Source organism: Opisthorchis viverrini (genome assembly GCF_000715545.1).
Source record: "Opisthorchis viverrini unplaced genomic scaffold opera_v5_81, whole genome shotgun sequence".
Classification (NCBI taxonomy): domain Eukaryota; kingdom Metazoa; phylum Platyhelminthes; class Trematoda; order Opisthorchiida; family Opisthorchiidae; genus Opisthorchis; species Opisthorchis viverrini.
This window is the reverse complement of record NW_008751736.1, coordinates 628,039-644,205: the sequence shown is the minus strand read 5'-3', so window position 1 is coordinate 644,205 and position 16,167 is coordinate 628,039. Positions and strand designations below refer to the sequence as shown.

The 16,167-nt window shown below is 44.3% G+C and overlaps 1 protein-coding gene across 1 annotated transcript in view; it reads right to left on the bottom strand.

Annotated features, from left to right (window-relative positions):
- Window positions 1-7,155: 7,155 nt before the first annotated feature.
- Window positions 7,156-16,167, bottom strand: part of T265_04700 (hypothetical protein) — a gene marked incomplete at both ends in the record, with an annotated part of 41,796 nt that continues 32,784 nt past the window's right edge. The window contains 3 exons of the mRNA XM_009169504.1: window positions 7,156-7,768; window positions 11,431-12,272; window positions 12,635-13,466. Coding sequence (XP_009167768.1) covers window positions 7,259-7,768; window positions 11,431-12,272; window positions 12,635-13,466 — 2,184 coding nt within the window. The remainder of the gene's footprint in view (window positions 7,769-11,430; window positions 12,273-12,634; window positions 13,467-16,167) is intronic.

Here is a 16,167-nt window from a genome sequence, read left to right as displayed (position 1 = left end):
CAATCACCTCTCTTCGCAACTGCCGTGCTCCTAAATAGGGCTGTTGGCTTTCAAAAGGCCTACCAAAAGATCAAGCGTATATCCGAAAACTGCCCTCCAGAAGGGGAAATTGGTCACACAATTCGAAGGGGAAAGGCGCGAAACAAGATTCCGCTTGGTGATATTTCAGCCAACCCCAAATTTATGACTGGCATGAAGGTAGTTGTAGAACATTATAAAATTAAAAGCATACCGACGCGACTGGCCAGACTTCGGATCTCAGTCTCTGCTCAAACACCACATACCCCTCTAATACCAACGAAAGTTCACAGTAGATACCCGTCCACAACAAATTGTCCGCTTGACATTCAAGAATACGGATCAAATGAGGAGACAGGCCCACACGCGGAAAAGGCACACGTTTGTAAGGTCGGCCATAAAATGGCTAGATAACTCCCAGGCCAAATGAGTGATGTGGCAAGAACTAACAAATGCCCATTTACACACACGCGCTGAACACAGAAGCGGAGCAAAGTCTGTAAATAAGGACAGAAGAAAAGTGAGGAATTTAAAATCTCAAAGAAATAGATTATGCACAACTATCGAATCTGCCAATTTTTCTGGTAATCACCCCTTAACTCCCCACCACTGGACAAAGCAGTGTTGAATGGCTTATCCGCAACCTCTATCATTCTTTCGAACAGTCCCCGCGATAATAAACAGTAACATTACCCTGATCAGCCGCCCATAATCACATTTGCATGGACCTAGCTCACACCAGATATCTTGTGGTGGTCTGGCTACCCAGTAAGTTACTTCACCAGGTGTGTGTGGCAAAGAAACAAGAATAATAACGCTAGATTGAGCATACAATAATAAAGAGGTTACATGAACAGACTCACTAATAATTGTTCCCTTAAAAATAAATCGTTGTTGGCCAAGGCCATCGAACAAATAGCAACCCACCAATAGTTGTCTAGGGGTCCTCTTCTGAACAGTTCCCACATACAATAGATTCCGAAGATAGCCTAAAATGTTTTGATAACAGAGTTAGCACATAAAGCTCGCAAAATTACCGCTGTAGGTGCGAGCGAAATCAGAAGGGAAAGTCAAGCACGTGACCACGTTTGTATTGCGTGAAAGTGTATAAGTTCTTGTTTTTGTAGTTTTCGTATTCAAACGAAAAACGATTATGAAATTGACAAAGTACGTAGTGTTATTATGGAAGCAAAATAAAGTCACAGGACACCACAATCTCTGACGCAGAGGTTCCGATATGAGGCTAATCCATTTCCCCACCTGATTCGATAAGCGAGGTAGCTAGGTAGGGCTTCATGCGACCCTGATCATTCAGATCGTCGCCCTGATACCAGTCATACACCATTTGTGATGCATTGTGGAACCCGTTCCTGATGCACGGAACCGATTTGCTTCTCCACTATCTGGTCAACCAATGCCGCTTGAATAAGCCGGAGGATAACCACTCCTAATACCAACAACTGAGCGACTCTTCCCCAGCTATGACTTCATACATCTCTTGTCCATAGGTGAATTTAACTCCACAAAAGGCCGCTTGGATGAAACTTCAGCACATCGGGTCTGGTGGTTATTTCGAACCGGCACTGACCGAATTCGATCAGAAAACGCTCTAACTAGAAATGTCCTGGCACTCATCGGATACCGCCAGACTAACCATCATCCCTGCTGGATTTAGCCATCCCTACGACAAACACTCCGTTGATCAAGTACTGATAAAAGCTCCACTGAAACTGATTTTCATTTCATCTACCTCTGAGCCGGAAATCCGGAACTTCAGACTTGGGTTCGGAACTTATGCCATGCAGATTTCCAAGAAATGAGTGGGTTTTTGAACAGTTTAAATGGGGATTGGTGCGATGTTTCTCCTGAAAAAATAGCGTGCAGTCGGGTGGATCGAAACTATCCAAAAGGTTACGGCGTCCTCCGGAAAAGACGACCGGACTATTTTCCAAAAGATAATTACAGGTGACAGAAGGGGAGCTGACATTCCACAAAATGTGGGTCCGCTGTAAATCAGAAATCCGCCAATTGAACACACGAAAACAGTTCACGATAATGAACCCTCTCCAAAAAAGCAAAAATGTGCTATTTAAGTAAATGCGACATCCCCGAAGAAATAAGCAACGGCCTTCTGCTTAGGGGACAGAAGCGGGAAACCCAGGAACGACTCAGCAATTTTGTCTGAAGCCAAAAGAGAACATTATTAAGGTTTATAACCTGACCCAGAGACCTGATGGCATCCGATCTTGCCAAGACAATACTACAAACGGCCTCTAACTGAATTAGTCTTCACGGGGAGGAAGGTCGCCAACTACTGCAAAAATTGACCACTTTAGCGCAACGGAGCCAGAGAGAGTCCACCCATAGATCCTGTATGAAACTTCACTTACGCTGGTAATCATGTCTATCTAAAATTCGTCTTCCGCTCAACTTTTACATCTGCTGTTTTGTTAATCTGAGGTATCTGCTGCTGACCCGCTCCAGTGCCTAGTGTCGGAGAGAAAAGACTCAAAGAAGGGCACACAACAGCTGTATTCCGAACAAGCGAGTGAGTGAGAGTGCGTGTGAGTGAGAGAGCGTTGAGCGAGTGCAAAAGTTACAACGGCCCCACGCTATTTAAAGGGGACTTTCTGACATTGATGCAGGCTGTCTGATAGGCGTTAGTGATCCCCCATCAACATCGATCGTGCCTCTGTGAAAAGCCTGAATGCTGATCACATTCGGTCGTGCTTCTGTGGCGCAGAGAACACTCATCAGGTTTTACTGAATTGATCGAATGATTAACTGGCCTGGATGCTTGCCGGCTTTCCAGTTGAGCTTTTGGTGAAGCAGTAGGTTCCGGGCGTTCAGAAGTTGATTTCAGGAATCTGACTTTCCTGATTTGAAGGCAGCCTTCCCTCCGATTGGAAGGAGGCAATTGATATCCGACTACTACGCGCTCACCACACACCTTTTGGCTTCACTAACGTACTGTGCAAGTTGAAGAAGTGGGGGCCATCGTAAATCACGTCACCACCAATAACTTGATATCGCCAGTGAAGCACGGGTTTCTCCGGAACTGTTCTTGCGTGACCAACATGCTCGTATTTGCGGACAGTTTAGCTAGAACTAAAGATGAAGGATTCATAGTTGATGCCGGCTTTTTACTTCTTGAAGTTATTCGATCGAGCTCCGAGCGTCCCGCTACCTCATGAACTCGAGTCTTAGAGGATTAGAGGGAGAACTCTACACTGGCATTTCTGCCAGACAGATTATTCCAGTTGAAATTTCAAGTTTCGTTCATGTCATACTGATTCGGCGGCCAACCGCTGATCTGGGAGGCCTGAATTACATGCTCCGGCTTACCCGTGCTGCGGATGAACGGCCCATTTGTGGATGGCGTATACTGTTGAATTTCAGACACTGGTCAAAGTAATGATCAGTCGTTCACACGATCTTCAGAACATGCGGGAATTTATGTGGTCAGAATTTGGCGAAAAGTTGCATGACTGGTCCATGGCGTGGCTGGAGAAAATCCTCAACAAAAGTCATAGCCTTTTTATGGGTTGCATGTGCCTCCTGTTGCTTGTAATGCGTGAAAGTAGGATGGAAGTTCCATAAACAAACAGGTTCAGTAGCCCGCATTACCACGGTTATTTCATGTGTCTTGAAGGTTGTGATTTCATATCACGAACTCATTATGTTATTAAACAAGCTACAAAACGTACGTGATGCACAGATCACTCCGTTTTTTAAAGCGGAATATACTATATGTCTTCCGATTCTCATGCTAGTTGTCGAAACGAAGGTGTGCAGTTTTTATGTACATACCTAATGTAAGCTGCCCAAAGAGCCTAACCACAACGATAAATGTGTGGTGCATGGCATCAAAGCTGATGACATTCCCCAAGACACCAAAACAAATTTTCTGCCACGTGCTGACAAAACTAAAGTGACCGAAATTATCACCACCAGATTACACCTAAAGGGTGACATTAACAATCTGCCTTTCTTTCCTTTCTTTCCCCAAGTCTGACGTTTTTTTTGTTTTTTGGTGCACATCGGAAATTTGGTATGTATTTTAGGACATGCATTCCAGCCATGTTTGCAATCTACTTTGTTTGTCCAACTACAATGCTCCCCAAGGTCACACAGCACCCCGAGGCCCAGTATCGGTGCTAGGCGTCAGTCTAGGCGTCCGTTAAATAGATCATGAAATGTTAGGTTTTCACAACTGCTAACTAGCAGACACATGAAGGTTCACATGAATAAAGGCATTCGCCCCTCAGGATTGACTCTTGTTAGGCCTGCTTAAATGAAGAAAACAGTGAACACGCAATGGTTAACCAGACGACGATACCTTGACCGCATAACGCGTGCAGATGGGTATTGGTGAATACGTTTATCTTGTACCGTGGTTTTCATGTCAGTACAAACAGTAGGTTGTCCAAATGAATGAACGGACGGGACCTATGGCTGAATTCTCGGGGCTTTAATGGCACGTGCAGGGAAACTAATTAGCAGAGACAAAAGATTCAGTTTGTTTCGCCGCGAAATATGGTACGTTGGATTGCAATAATGCTTAGTACAGACAATATTCACGGAATACCGGTGAGCAGCGGAGAGTTGCATAGATGCCCTTTATTTAAGCTGTTTCCTCGATTGGCCTAGACTCTACTTTTGACTGAAATCATAACATATAATCTCATCATTGTGTGGTTTGGTTGGTCTCCACGATATCATCTCGATTTTTGACTGTGTTCATTAGCCGCACAACACCCTTAGCTGAAAACTTTTGCAAGCGGAATAAAACTTTTTACGCCAAAACATTGCATTTTGTTGTGTATGTGCTCAAGCCAAAATCCATTCCGATACACACTCATATCTTTGCGACTCACCAAATTTCATTGTTTACTGAAGCGACCATACCTCTAGCGGAAGAAGTCTGGTGCAGTACTTTCCTGGCATTCCTAACACCCCGGGATGCATGGATGAGGCTCGTATTCTGAACTCAATTGCCTCTCTTTTGATCCAACAGGGCACGTGATAGCTTTCGAAAATTCAATTCCATTGTGCGAATACTGAGTGCCGTGATGAGACGTTTGCAGTCCAATTGCCAAGCTCCGCGAATAGAACAACAACCAATCAGAAAGCGTTGTCACAGATGGTTAATCTACTATCCACCATAAACAGCAGACTCCACATTGCCTCAAAAAACACCAGCATAGCTTCTTTTAAATCTTTTCATGACAGTGAGTGCTCGCGGTGGAAAGGTGAAAACCGCCCGACACACCAACCTATCTCGCCCACTAGAGTGAACTTGCAGAAGTACATTGTCGGAGCATCCTACGATATATCATCATTCACTCTCGAAGTACGCAAGCAAATATCCGTCGAACAGATGTACTTGGAAGCTGATAATCGTGTAAAGGGAACGTGGTGCAAAGTGAGCAACTGAGTCCTGCTCAAAACTACGCTGATTGGCGTGATAGGTCCCACGTGCCATAGAAAACCGACGGGAAAGATAAGTATCATCAAAGTTCCATGACAGTGTTCAGGTCATGACTCTCGTCTCAAGAATCTACCTAGTTTACACTTGACCAGAGGCTTCGGCCCTTTATTCAGAGGAAATTCAGGTTGCATTGTGATCATTTTAATGGAGACAACCGGGAATAACTTGATAACTTCTTAGCCCCTCACACACAACATTATAACTGGGATTCTTGTTCCAGACAGATCGCAAAGCATGGTGAATTCAGTCGCACAGGCTGAAGCCAACAGAACTGACCTTTTGAGGACGGCTCAGCTTCGGGTAGCTGAAGCAAGACGACAATTTAGTCATGCCAGACAGTAGTATGCTGGCCTTCTGCATACGCATTCGTTATTTCATGTGGTACTTTCATGTGCTGCTCTATGATTGCTCATGGACCGTGGTAATCTGAAGTGGACTTTGATGCTCACGGAAACACCGTTACAACGAATGCTACAGCAACCGACAGTATATGTTGTTGAAAAACACTCCGCATTCGTTAGTATAACGGTGTATACCACTGATGAATCATGCATGTAGTGTCTGGTCAAGAGTCCAGGTGATGTCCCCGCATCTGATGGAAAGACGAAATGAAATTTATCGAACCGCTACGCAGCCTTTTATTATTATTGTTTGATATTCAAGCAGCATTCAGGAACGTTGAACAAAAATCCTGAGGATGCTCGTGTTTCGAAAGCCATTTGCAAGTGAAATTTTACCTTCGTCTTTGATAGACTGTACCGGCTTAGTTCGCGTTAGGATATAACTTCAAATTTGGGGCTTCCTTCCTACTACTCTTCTGGACGGTTCACTGCAGTGAGAAGTGCTCGAGAAATACCTGTGGAGTCGCGCATACCGGCTTTCGATTATAGAGTTGGTTTCCTCACCCGGCGGTAAGCCTAATCGTGTAACGACTAGAGTGTGGAACAAAGTTTGTACGGTAAAATAGACGAGGTTCTTTATATCTCCTGATAGTACAATAATGAAGCCACTTGACCGCGTTGACGCATTTTGAAAGGCCTATATGTGGTGGCCTAGTTGTGTATCCCCTGGATTCTCCCAAAGATTGAACTTCTTTATTGACTTAGGGACTTTTAGTTTCCTTTCAGACGAAGTCGCGAAACTCCCTCGTAGTATGCGACTGAGGTTCAACTTGGAAAGAACGGCACTTTGGTAGTCTACGGGGCTTGAGATCCCATACGTCTGAGTCATGCAATAACCATGCCAGAAGCGATGTTACACTTCAGTACGAAGTCAACCACTGATTTAAATAACCTAATGATCTTTTAGATCGGTTTGGAAACAAAACATTTCACCATTTTTCAACTGACGTTGGCTCGGGTGTACAACTAAGACCGAGTCTGACCTTCACTTCAAACTGAATGCCTGCTAAGGCGGCAAACTTGCGCAAGGATCTTCGTAATTGAGTTCTGATCAGGACACGCGAGATGTTGATCTCGCAGGAGGGGAAAACTCAAGGGAAACTGGTAAATGGTCGCATTGCACTGCACATCGAGTCTCTGTCCGTATCTCCACCAGAAATTCCGAACCAGTCACGGTATACCACGGGTTTTGCCAACAACTTCATTTTATAGAGAAACACATTTATAAAACTATGAAAAGGTATGATTGGCACGGACGCTTCTTGCTGTATTGTAGACGGAACCGGGTGGAGATCTTTAGAAAATGTGCCAACCGAGGGATTGTTCTTGACCGTAAAATGAGACCGCCTCATATATGAGACGTGGAACAGTACAGTTGAGCAAACACTGTATCATTAAAGTCTCTGTCCAGTGAATGTGTGTCCTGTTCCCTGATTAATTTCCGAATCAACCAATACTCCATACAGTCGTAGGCTTCAGGCTGAACAGTCGGTGTAAATTTGTTGGCAAACAGTTGTGGCGCCTTTATCATCATTGGTAAATGTTTCAGGCCGAGTAGGCAAACTTCATTTCGCCAACGCTTTGTATGGCACGTTGTGTCTTTCCAGCTGACGTAGCGGATAAGAAACATGGTTCTGGGATCCGTGGAGTCTCCGCGTGCTCGGTATAGACATGCACCAGGCGCGCCAAGATGTGGGTTGTAAGCCAGAGTGGAGAAAAACATTTCATCCGGGATGGTAATGTGACCACGACCAGATTGTAGTGCATCCAAAATCGCCAATGCCTTTGGATTGCGAAGCATGAAAACGACAAAGTCTCGTCGTAGAGCTACCAAGAAACTGCCCTTGTACCAGGTAACCTGAAAATGAATGAACAGAGTCGACATGTAAATAGGCAGTCTTGTCTGACTCCAATAAGACACAAGATGTTTGTGATAAGATGCTGCAATATTTTATAACTGTGGTATTGAGGCCAGAATAGGAATGCTATTCTCATAGTTGTCGTCACCATATTTGTCATAATCAACATCATAAACAATGAACACAGCGATACGGAGACTAATTTCAGGGGCCCAACTCATCTTCATTCAGAAAGCAGTCACCCGAAAATGAGTAACATAAATCAAATTTTTCTAGGGTATGAATCTTGCTCAGCGGTAGTCGTTCCGCTTATCATTGTTGAGACATTAGAACATTTGTGCTTGTGTAGACGCCTCGATGTGGGAGCGCATCAATCCTCTCTATGGACTAGTTTGAGGGACCGTACAATCAGAAAACCTAAGCTTTGCAAGCAGCAAAGAAAAATGCTGTAAGTTTGCTAAAAACCCGTAGCGGATATTTCCTTGTTCGTTCAACCAACTTCACTTAATTTGTCTAGTACGTCTGTGCTCACTAGATCACGCGACTCCTTTGTTCCACAAACACTCAAATCACGTGACAAAACCCACTGATAACGAACGACCGATTTCGCCCTTCTCGGTAAAACATAAGGTCAATATTAGGAACTCTGCCTACTGGATGAGCCAGCTCCAAGAAGAGCGAAACCAGTTGTGGGCTGCCGACGATTTTTCAGCAACCTGGTGAGCAGTTTCATCCATGAAAATATACTGTGATATCCCGAATATCGTACTAGTTGAAACATGAGACAACCTTGGCGCAACACATTCAGTTGAAGAAAGCCACAGAAGAGGGTATCAGCTGGAATTCAGCTGAGTCTCCCGTGAAGATCAAATCAGAATGTAAATGAGTGTGCTTATCAAAACATGGTTTCAGGAGAGCACACCAAAGTATCACATGCATTAGCATCCCTCGGAGAAGACTCTTATTTCGAGGAGGTAATTTTAGTGGACTGGGATGTCGTTTGAGAATACGATTCAAAGAGATGAAAAGAAGCCATGCTCTTGTTCTTCTTCCCAAAGCAGAACCACAAGAGCGGTAGTTTTCTACGTCGCCGATCCCTACTCAATAGCTTACTTCTATTTTGAGCAGCTGATATCGTGAACTTTGCGGATACCGTACAGCCACTTTTGGGCAAGTTACTGTCGACCAGACGTGCCGCGATGTGACTCGTATTTAGCTTGGGAGGCACACGTTGAAAACGAACTGCAGGCAACCGAAAGTAACAAAACGCGACGTTTAATCCTGCCTTCAAAGTCAGGAGCAACAGCATGTGAAAATTCTGCCGTTAGCAACATGGTTTATGTTTATGTATTTTGTCTATGGTTCCAACTCCAATTCAGCACGAGGCTCGCTTGTGCGATCTGACGTGAACAGCAGCAGCCGACCGGAATCATGCTAATGAGGTCCCCTCAGTTAGTCCACTCTCAATGCTCAGTCCACGTTGTCACAATGGGGGGCGATTCTTTTTGGACGAGGTTAACTTGGGTTCCAAGCGATAGCAGATATATCAAGTGGCAGTACAAATGGGTCACTGAAGCTAGCTTTTTCAAGAGTTCCGGAAAATGGGACATCCTCCTGGGATGACCACTTTATCCTTCACAGGGTGGAGAGCCATCTCACCAGGATGGCCACAAATCTCGTCCTAAAAGATACTGAGAATTTCAAGATCCTCTCCCAATATCAATGGACTCCGTCAAAATTTGGTTAGTGAACACACTTCAAACCACCCTAATTGCATAGATCATTAGTCCTGAACCTGGCAAACTCGTACGTATTTATCTCCGTCATCCGGAGAGTTCATTTAAGCAGAGCACGAAAGCGAAGAGCTGATGCTAACACTGACGTTGATGTTGATAATGATGAATTCCAAAAGTATGCTCATTGTCATTTTATTGGACCCTATGAGCAGTGTACTCCCTCGAGAAAGTACTCATATCTTCATCATCGCTCCAGTGAGACACAACGATGACATCTAGCAAGCACATTTTGCATTCTACAGGGACAGTCCCTATCCTGCAAAGCCTATCCCATCCATATCCTTGGAAGCAGCGCGTAAATTTTTTCCGGTACCGCTTACAGTCGGAGATCAAAGAATGAAAAATCCCTAAGCACTTCATGCTGAACAAATTTGCTGGATCTGTTCAGTGACCCCAACCCGGAAATAGGGTTGTGGCACAGTCCAAGAGCATAGAGTTGTGGTTTGAAGAGGTCAACAAATCGACTGTCCGGAAAAATTTGGCTTCTGTTTAAAAACATCTGAAGTAGCCACTTAAGGACAACATATAATACCAGCTTTTTCGTAGAATAATCATTTTACAAGGGAAGAAATGGCACGACCCTTTTGGTTTCTTCTGATGGTAGTCGCTATTATGGAAGCGAAGTGCACCACCGGTGTGTGGTTCATTGTTGGGTCCCTTGAACCGAGAATTCCAACAAACATTCCTCATGGGTAGTTCAGGGGGCAGCGGATAAGGAGGATATCGTAGATAGGTGATTTAAACACGAATATCGAAAGTATGGACATGCTGGTCTATGGAATATTTGGTGTAATCACAAAAAAGAATTTCTTGGTATCGTGAAAAGATTTGTGAACTTTTAATGGAGATTTCGTCCTTTAAGTGGTGCCAACGTATGCTGCGGAGCCAAGAAAGAGAATAAATTTTACAATAAAGGAGCCACTCAATAAAAAAAAAGTGATCACGTGGTGTCTGGAGGATCAGTGACGCTATATCCTGTCGGGTCAGATTGTTGATCAACCGCTCGTGGCCGAACGGCTAGGTTTTTCAACTACCAGGTTCCAGACTCCCTGGAGTTTCACGTAGTGGATGATTCCCAATAAGGATGAAACAGCCATACAGCCCTTCTTGGCTTTCTAGGACTTGATCTCTACTGGAAAGTAGTTTCATTCACACTAGAACAACTAAAGTTTCGGTGCTTCTGTTGTTGCCTATCATGCGAGAACAAAACAGAGACAGTGACACTATAGTACTCCAGTAGAGTTTTCCTCAATAAATAGGAAACACGCTCGGCAAGCCACTTTAAATAGCAAGATTAAAAAAATGAAGTTTTGATCACAGCGGCCGAGTGGTTGCTGCTCAGGATCTAATCAGAGGATATCTTAAAACCCAAAAGAATGCCTAACTGGTCTGAGTATTCGTCCATTGGAAACGCATGAGGCGGAAATTCTTCTTAGGAATCGTTTGCATTTTAGGGCCTTCGTTTCTCTTCCATTTCATCATGATAATTTTTTGGACTACCTTTCTGATAGAGCAATGTTTAACCAATAATGGTATTGCTATAAGCGACTTCAGTCGTAAGACTATCCTAAGTATGTGTCGACCGTAATAAAAGGGTTCGTTTTGGCTACGCTGTGAAATATTCCGAAGTTGCCACTTAGTGTCAGTTTCGATTCAGATTTTCTGAATGAGTGTCCGGAGGTGTAGACACTCTAGAATGACAGTGGTAGACTTGCGCTAAGTCTATTCTCTACTCGCCTTTATTGTTTTTTTCACAATAAGGCTTTCAAATAAATCAGTTGTACGACAGCGAAGAACCAGTGTAGAACACTGATGTTCTGCTGTCGATGATGACGAGGAGGAGGATGAAATGGAGCCCAACTTACGTTAAACGGCAACTTTGTCTTGGGAATTCTCTTAGTCCAATTCCCTGCCTGATACTGCACCAAGTTGGATCCATTGAGTGCTTTCATTGCTTTGACCATTTCCCAATTCGTGCGAAGAGGCAGTTCTTTCTCATTCACATTGAGCACATATTGCCACTGAATCTTCTTACTGCGAATCAGCATTTCTGCACACACCAAATTCGCTTCGAGCACAGAAAACTCACCCCAAATCACGTTGACGCGTTCACTTGAGGGAACAAGCAGTACATTTGAACCGTAACAGTTTACAAGTTGGTGAACCCTCGAAGCAAAACTTTCCGGTGCTGTGGCATCGATGTGAACACAGTAGATATTATGACGTCGGTAGATTAAACGTAACAATCTGGCAAGTCTTTGATAACTTTCGTACGTCGTGATTATATAGGCGAGTGGAAAGTCTTGCTCCTCGACGGAGACCCAAGGATGCCGTCCGTTGAATCGTGTCAGTTTATCGCATGAGGTGTACTTCGGTTTTGCTGGTGAATAACCAAAGCTAAGCGAGGAGAGAAGCTCATTAGTGACCTCTCCAGCTATGATCTTGTCACATGTGGGCCATTCTAACAATGAAATTTTCTCATCCTGGGTTGTTTTGTCTTCTAAAGGAGCCTCATCTGTGAGCCTTAGTAGATTCCAGTAAATCCCAAAAAATACCATCACGATGAGAATAACAATTCTGTGGGCCCATGTTAATCGGACCAAAAGCTGCTTGAAGTGGTATGGATGCAAAGGTAACTTCATGCGGCAGTGTTTCAACCAGCATTTCAGTTTATGGTTTTCCACATCGTTTGACACCACCGCCACAACTGTTGAAATAAACAAGATCCTCTTTCACACAGACTGTTTTCTCATTTGACAGATTTAGCAGCTTCGTAGGTTGTTCAATTTCAGTTAGCCTAGAAGGGTGTCCGCTTGCCTACAACAGCCTGTATGAGGTAGTCACATGACCGTGGGAGATGTGAATAGTTGATAATCGATGGTTGTTTTAAATACACCTAGTGTGTTGATTCCCATGTCGATCTCAATGAAGCCGGCTACTTCCGCATGTTCCTGGGCACACAAAGGCCTCATATTCCACTCCAATTGTTCAGAGCAACGAATTTCAAAGTTGGAAATTGTGGAAGCATTGAATATATGAGTAACGTCTAGCCTGACATGAACGACTGACCAAGGGTAGAGAATCCACCCTCCTTACTGCACACACGCAGCCAATGGATGAGAGGTTCAGGACGCTTTATAATCTCGTGTGAATTTCGCACTGAATAGTGGTATTTAAGCATGAAGTACGGATCTGAAAGAGATTCCATCCCAATCAGCATTTCTGCACACACCAAATTCGCTTCGAGCACAGAAAACTCACCCCAAATCACGTTGACGCGTTCACTTGAGGGAACAAGCAGTACATTTGAACCGTAACAGTTTACAAGTTGGTGAACCCTCGAAGCAAAACTTTCCGGTGCTGTGGCGTCGATGTGAACACAATAGATATTATGACGTCGGAAGATTAAACGTAACAATCTGGCAAGTCTTTGATAACTTTCGTACGTCGTGATTATATAGGCGAGTGGAAAGTCTTGCTCCTCGACGGAGACCCAAGGATGCCGTCCGTTGAATCGTGTCAGTTTATCGCATGAGGTGTACTTCGGTTTTGCTGGTGAATAACCAAAGCTAAGCGAGGAGAGAAGCTCATTAGTGACCTCTCCAGCTATGATCTTGTCACATGTGGGCCATTCTAACAATGAAATTTTCTCATCCTGGGTTGTTTTGTCTTCTAAAGGAGCCTCATCTGTGAGCCTTAGTAGATTCCAGTAAATCCCAAAAAATACCATCACGATGAGAATAACAATTCTGTGGGCCCATGTTAATCGGACCAAAAGCTGCTTGAAGTGGTATGGATGCAAAGGTAACTTCATGCGGCAGTGTTTCAACCAGCATTTCAGTTTATGGTTTTCCACATCGTTTGACACCACCGCCACAACTGTTGAAATAAACAAGATCCTCTTTCACACAGACTGTTTTCTCATTTGACAGATTTAGCAGCTTCGTAGGTTGTTCAATTTCAGTTAGCCTAGAAGGGTGTCCGCTTGCCTACAACAGCCTGTATGAGGTAGTCACATGACCGTGGGAGATGTGAATAGTTGATAATCGATGGTTGTTTTAAATACACCTAGTGTGTTGATTCCCATGTCGATCTCAATGAAGCCGGCTACTTCCGCATGTTCCTGGGCACACAAAGGCCTCATATTCCACTCCAATTGTTCAGAGCAACGAATTTCAAAGTTGGAAATTGTGGAAGCATTGAATATATGAGTAACGTCTAGCCTGACATGAACGACTGACCAAGGGTAGAGAATCCACCCTCCTTACTGCACACACGCAGCCAATGGATGAGAGGTTCAGGACGCTTTATAATCTCGTGTGAATTTCGCACTGAATAGTGGTATTTAAGCATGAAGTACGGATCTGAAAGAGATTCCATCCCATAGGTGAATGATGAACACGTAATTCGGCTTGGTTGGCAGTCAATTCAGTTTAATCAAGGCTCGCGCCAACTGTCTCAGCCTTTAGTTATTGCCCCAACAGGGTTTCACCTGCGTACCAACGAGAATATGTGTACGTATGCGCAGTCGTCCACTTATCTCAACATCCAGTACCAATTTCTACCACTTTTCACGTGACGACCTCTCTTTTCAACAAATAAAAATCTCCGTCATTTTTCATCCATAGTTATGGAGGGTATTAAGGCTAATCAGCTTCAAATCGCCAGACTCACTTGAGCAATTAAGTGGTCCCCTTCGAACTAATTACCGATTTAGACCCTTACGGCGACTTGAAGGTGCGTAGGCGCCACCTAACAGTTCATCTACAGTGCTGTATTTACGCATTAATTAATCGGCTCCTGCCTCCAGTGCTCAGCTACCTACCCCACCTCCCCGAATCATTGGTGAACGAAACTGTGGCAGCTATAACCACTGTACGCCAAGTACGCTTGCAAGAAGCGGGCACGTGGAACGATTGAGAGAACCGACCAATAGGACGGCACGGGAATCCTAGAGCGACTCGTCTCAAAGTAAATCATTATGGTTTTTTATTTATTTATCATAATCACTAAACTGAAGAACATGGTTCCTGTGAATAACTGGACTGGAAACGAACCATTGGAACCCTTTCTTGGATAAGCAATATCTCTGAACTAGAGAAGTAATTTTGGCTTACTCGGTTTTCACTGGTTTGGTTGTACATTCGAACAGTCGCTGAAATGACGAATTGCGAGTATAATCGCTTCATATTTTCAGATGATTTTTGTGCTTCTTTGTGACGCTTCGTTGGAGCAAGCCATTGTGATTATGAGTAGCGTAGCTATGGGAATTTTGTAGCCACCCAGTCATCCACATACTTGACTGTTCAGCTCACAGTCGGTACCGTCTAGCGAGCGTACCAACTACTCATGTGCTATCACACGCAAACGGACCTACATATAGGGAAACCGAACACAGTCAGCACACGCAGACTCGTGTGCGTGCGCAGGGAACAGGAAGTCAACCACTCTTCACAAGTCCACGGACAATTATGGAACGCGTGTAGCAGTCGCACTGTGGAGAAAAGCACGTTCCCGCCGTCCGAACTCTCACCAAGGAACTCTCACATACGATAAGTTCCCTTTTGACATGCTCCGCATTTTATATTGCCTTTATTTTATACATGCTGCAAATCGCTTCTGTAAACTACTGTCAACCACAGTAAAGACTGCTATTAATGCACATACCTTCCGATTTGTATGATTTATGGCTATCACCACCTGTGCACTAATAATTTCAACCTTGACAACGCTTCCATCCGTACTAAGAATCATCAGCAATCTGCGCTTGTCGAATATCTATGGAGTATGGAACAATCAACCTTCGGTCAGTAGTCAACGACTATGTCGTTTAACCGCTGATAGCTTGTCTGATTCGTCTGCAATTAGCAACAACAACTACAACCGCCAGTTTGCAGAAGATCAAACAGAGCTTGGACATGTCAGCCAAGGAGGCTCTGACAGCTGCATCAACAGCCCACTACACATCCAAACTAGGGAGCTATGTTTCACATCGTATACAGGATCATGAACACTAAGAAGCTACAGTTTGTTGAACCGAATACTACCGGGAGATGAAAACCAGAACCTGAGGAGTGGCCCGGTTTGATATTCCGATGATGAAGAATCTTGTTTGGTTTCATTGATGCATTGATCTGACATTCTTCTGTGGTTTGTACTCGAAGAAATACAACGAAATACAGCAGGTGCATTGTTCCAGTGCGTGCTCCTCTGTGATGCTTTCAAATGATTCGAACAAATCCCAGAATACATGCCGCTCAAAGGGAACCGTCTTTTCTATCGATCTCATCCTGGGTGTTTGTTATATCTGCTGATTCGCCGACCTGTGGTATCTGCTGCTGACCCGCTCCAGCGCCTAGTGTCGGAGAGAAAAGGTCTCACGGAAGGGAACACAATAGCTATATTCCAACAAAGTGGTTGCGAGAGCGCGAGTGCGTGCGAGTGCGAAAAGTACAACGGCCTCAAGCTTTTCACTGGAAGGACACTGTCTGAACTTGGTCCAATGCTGACGCACGCGGTCTGACTTTAGTACGAGGCAGCGACGCGCTGCATATTGCGGAGGCGTTGTCTGTCCTTGATCAACGCTGACTCGCGCTGTCTGG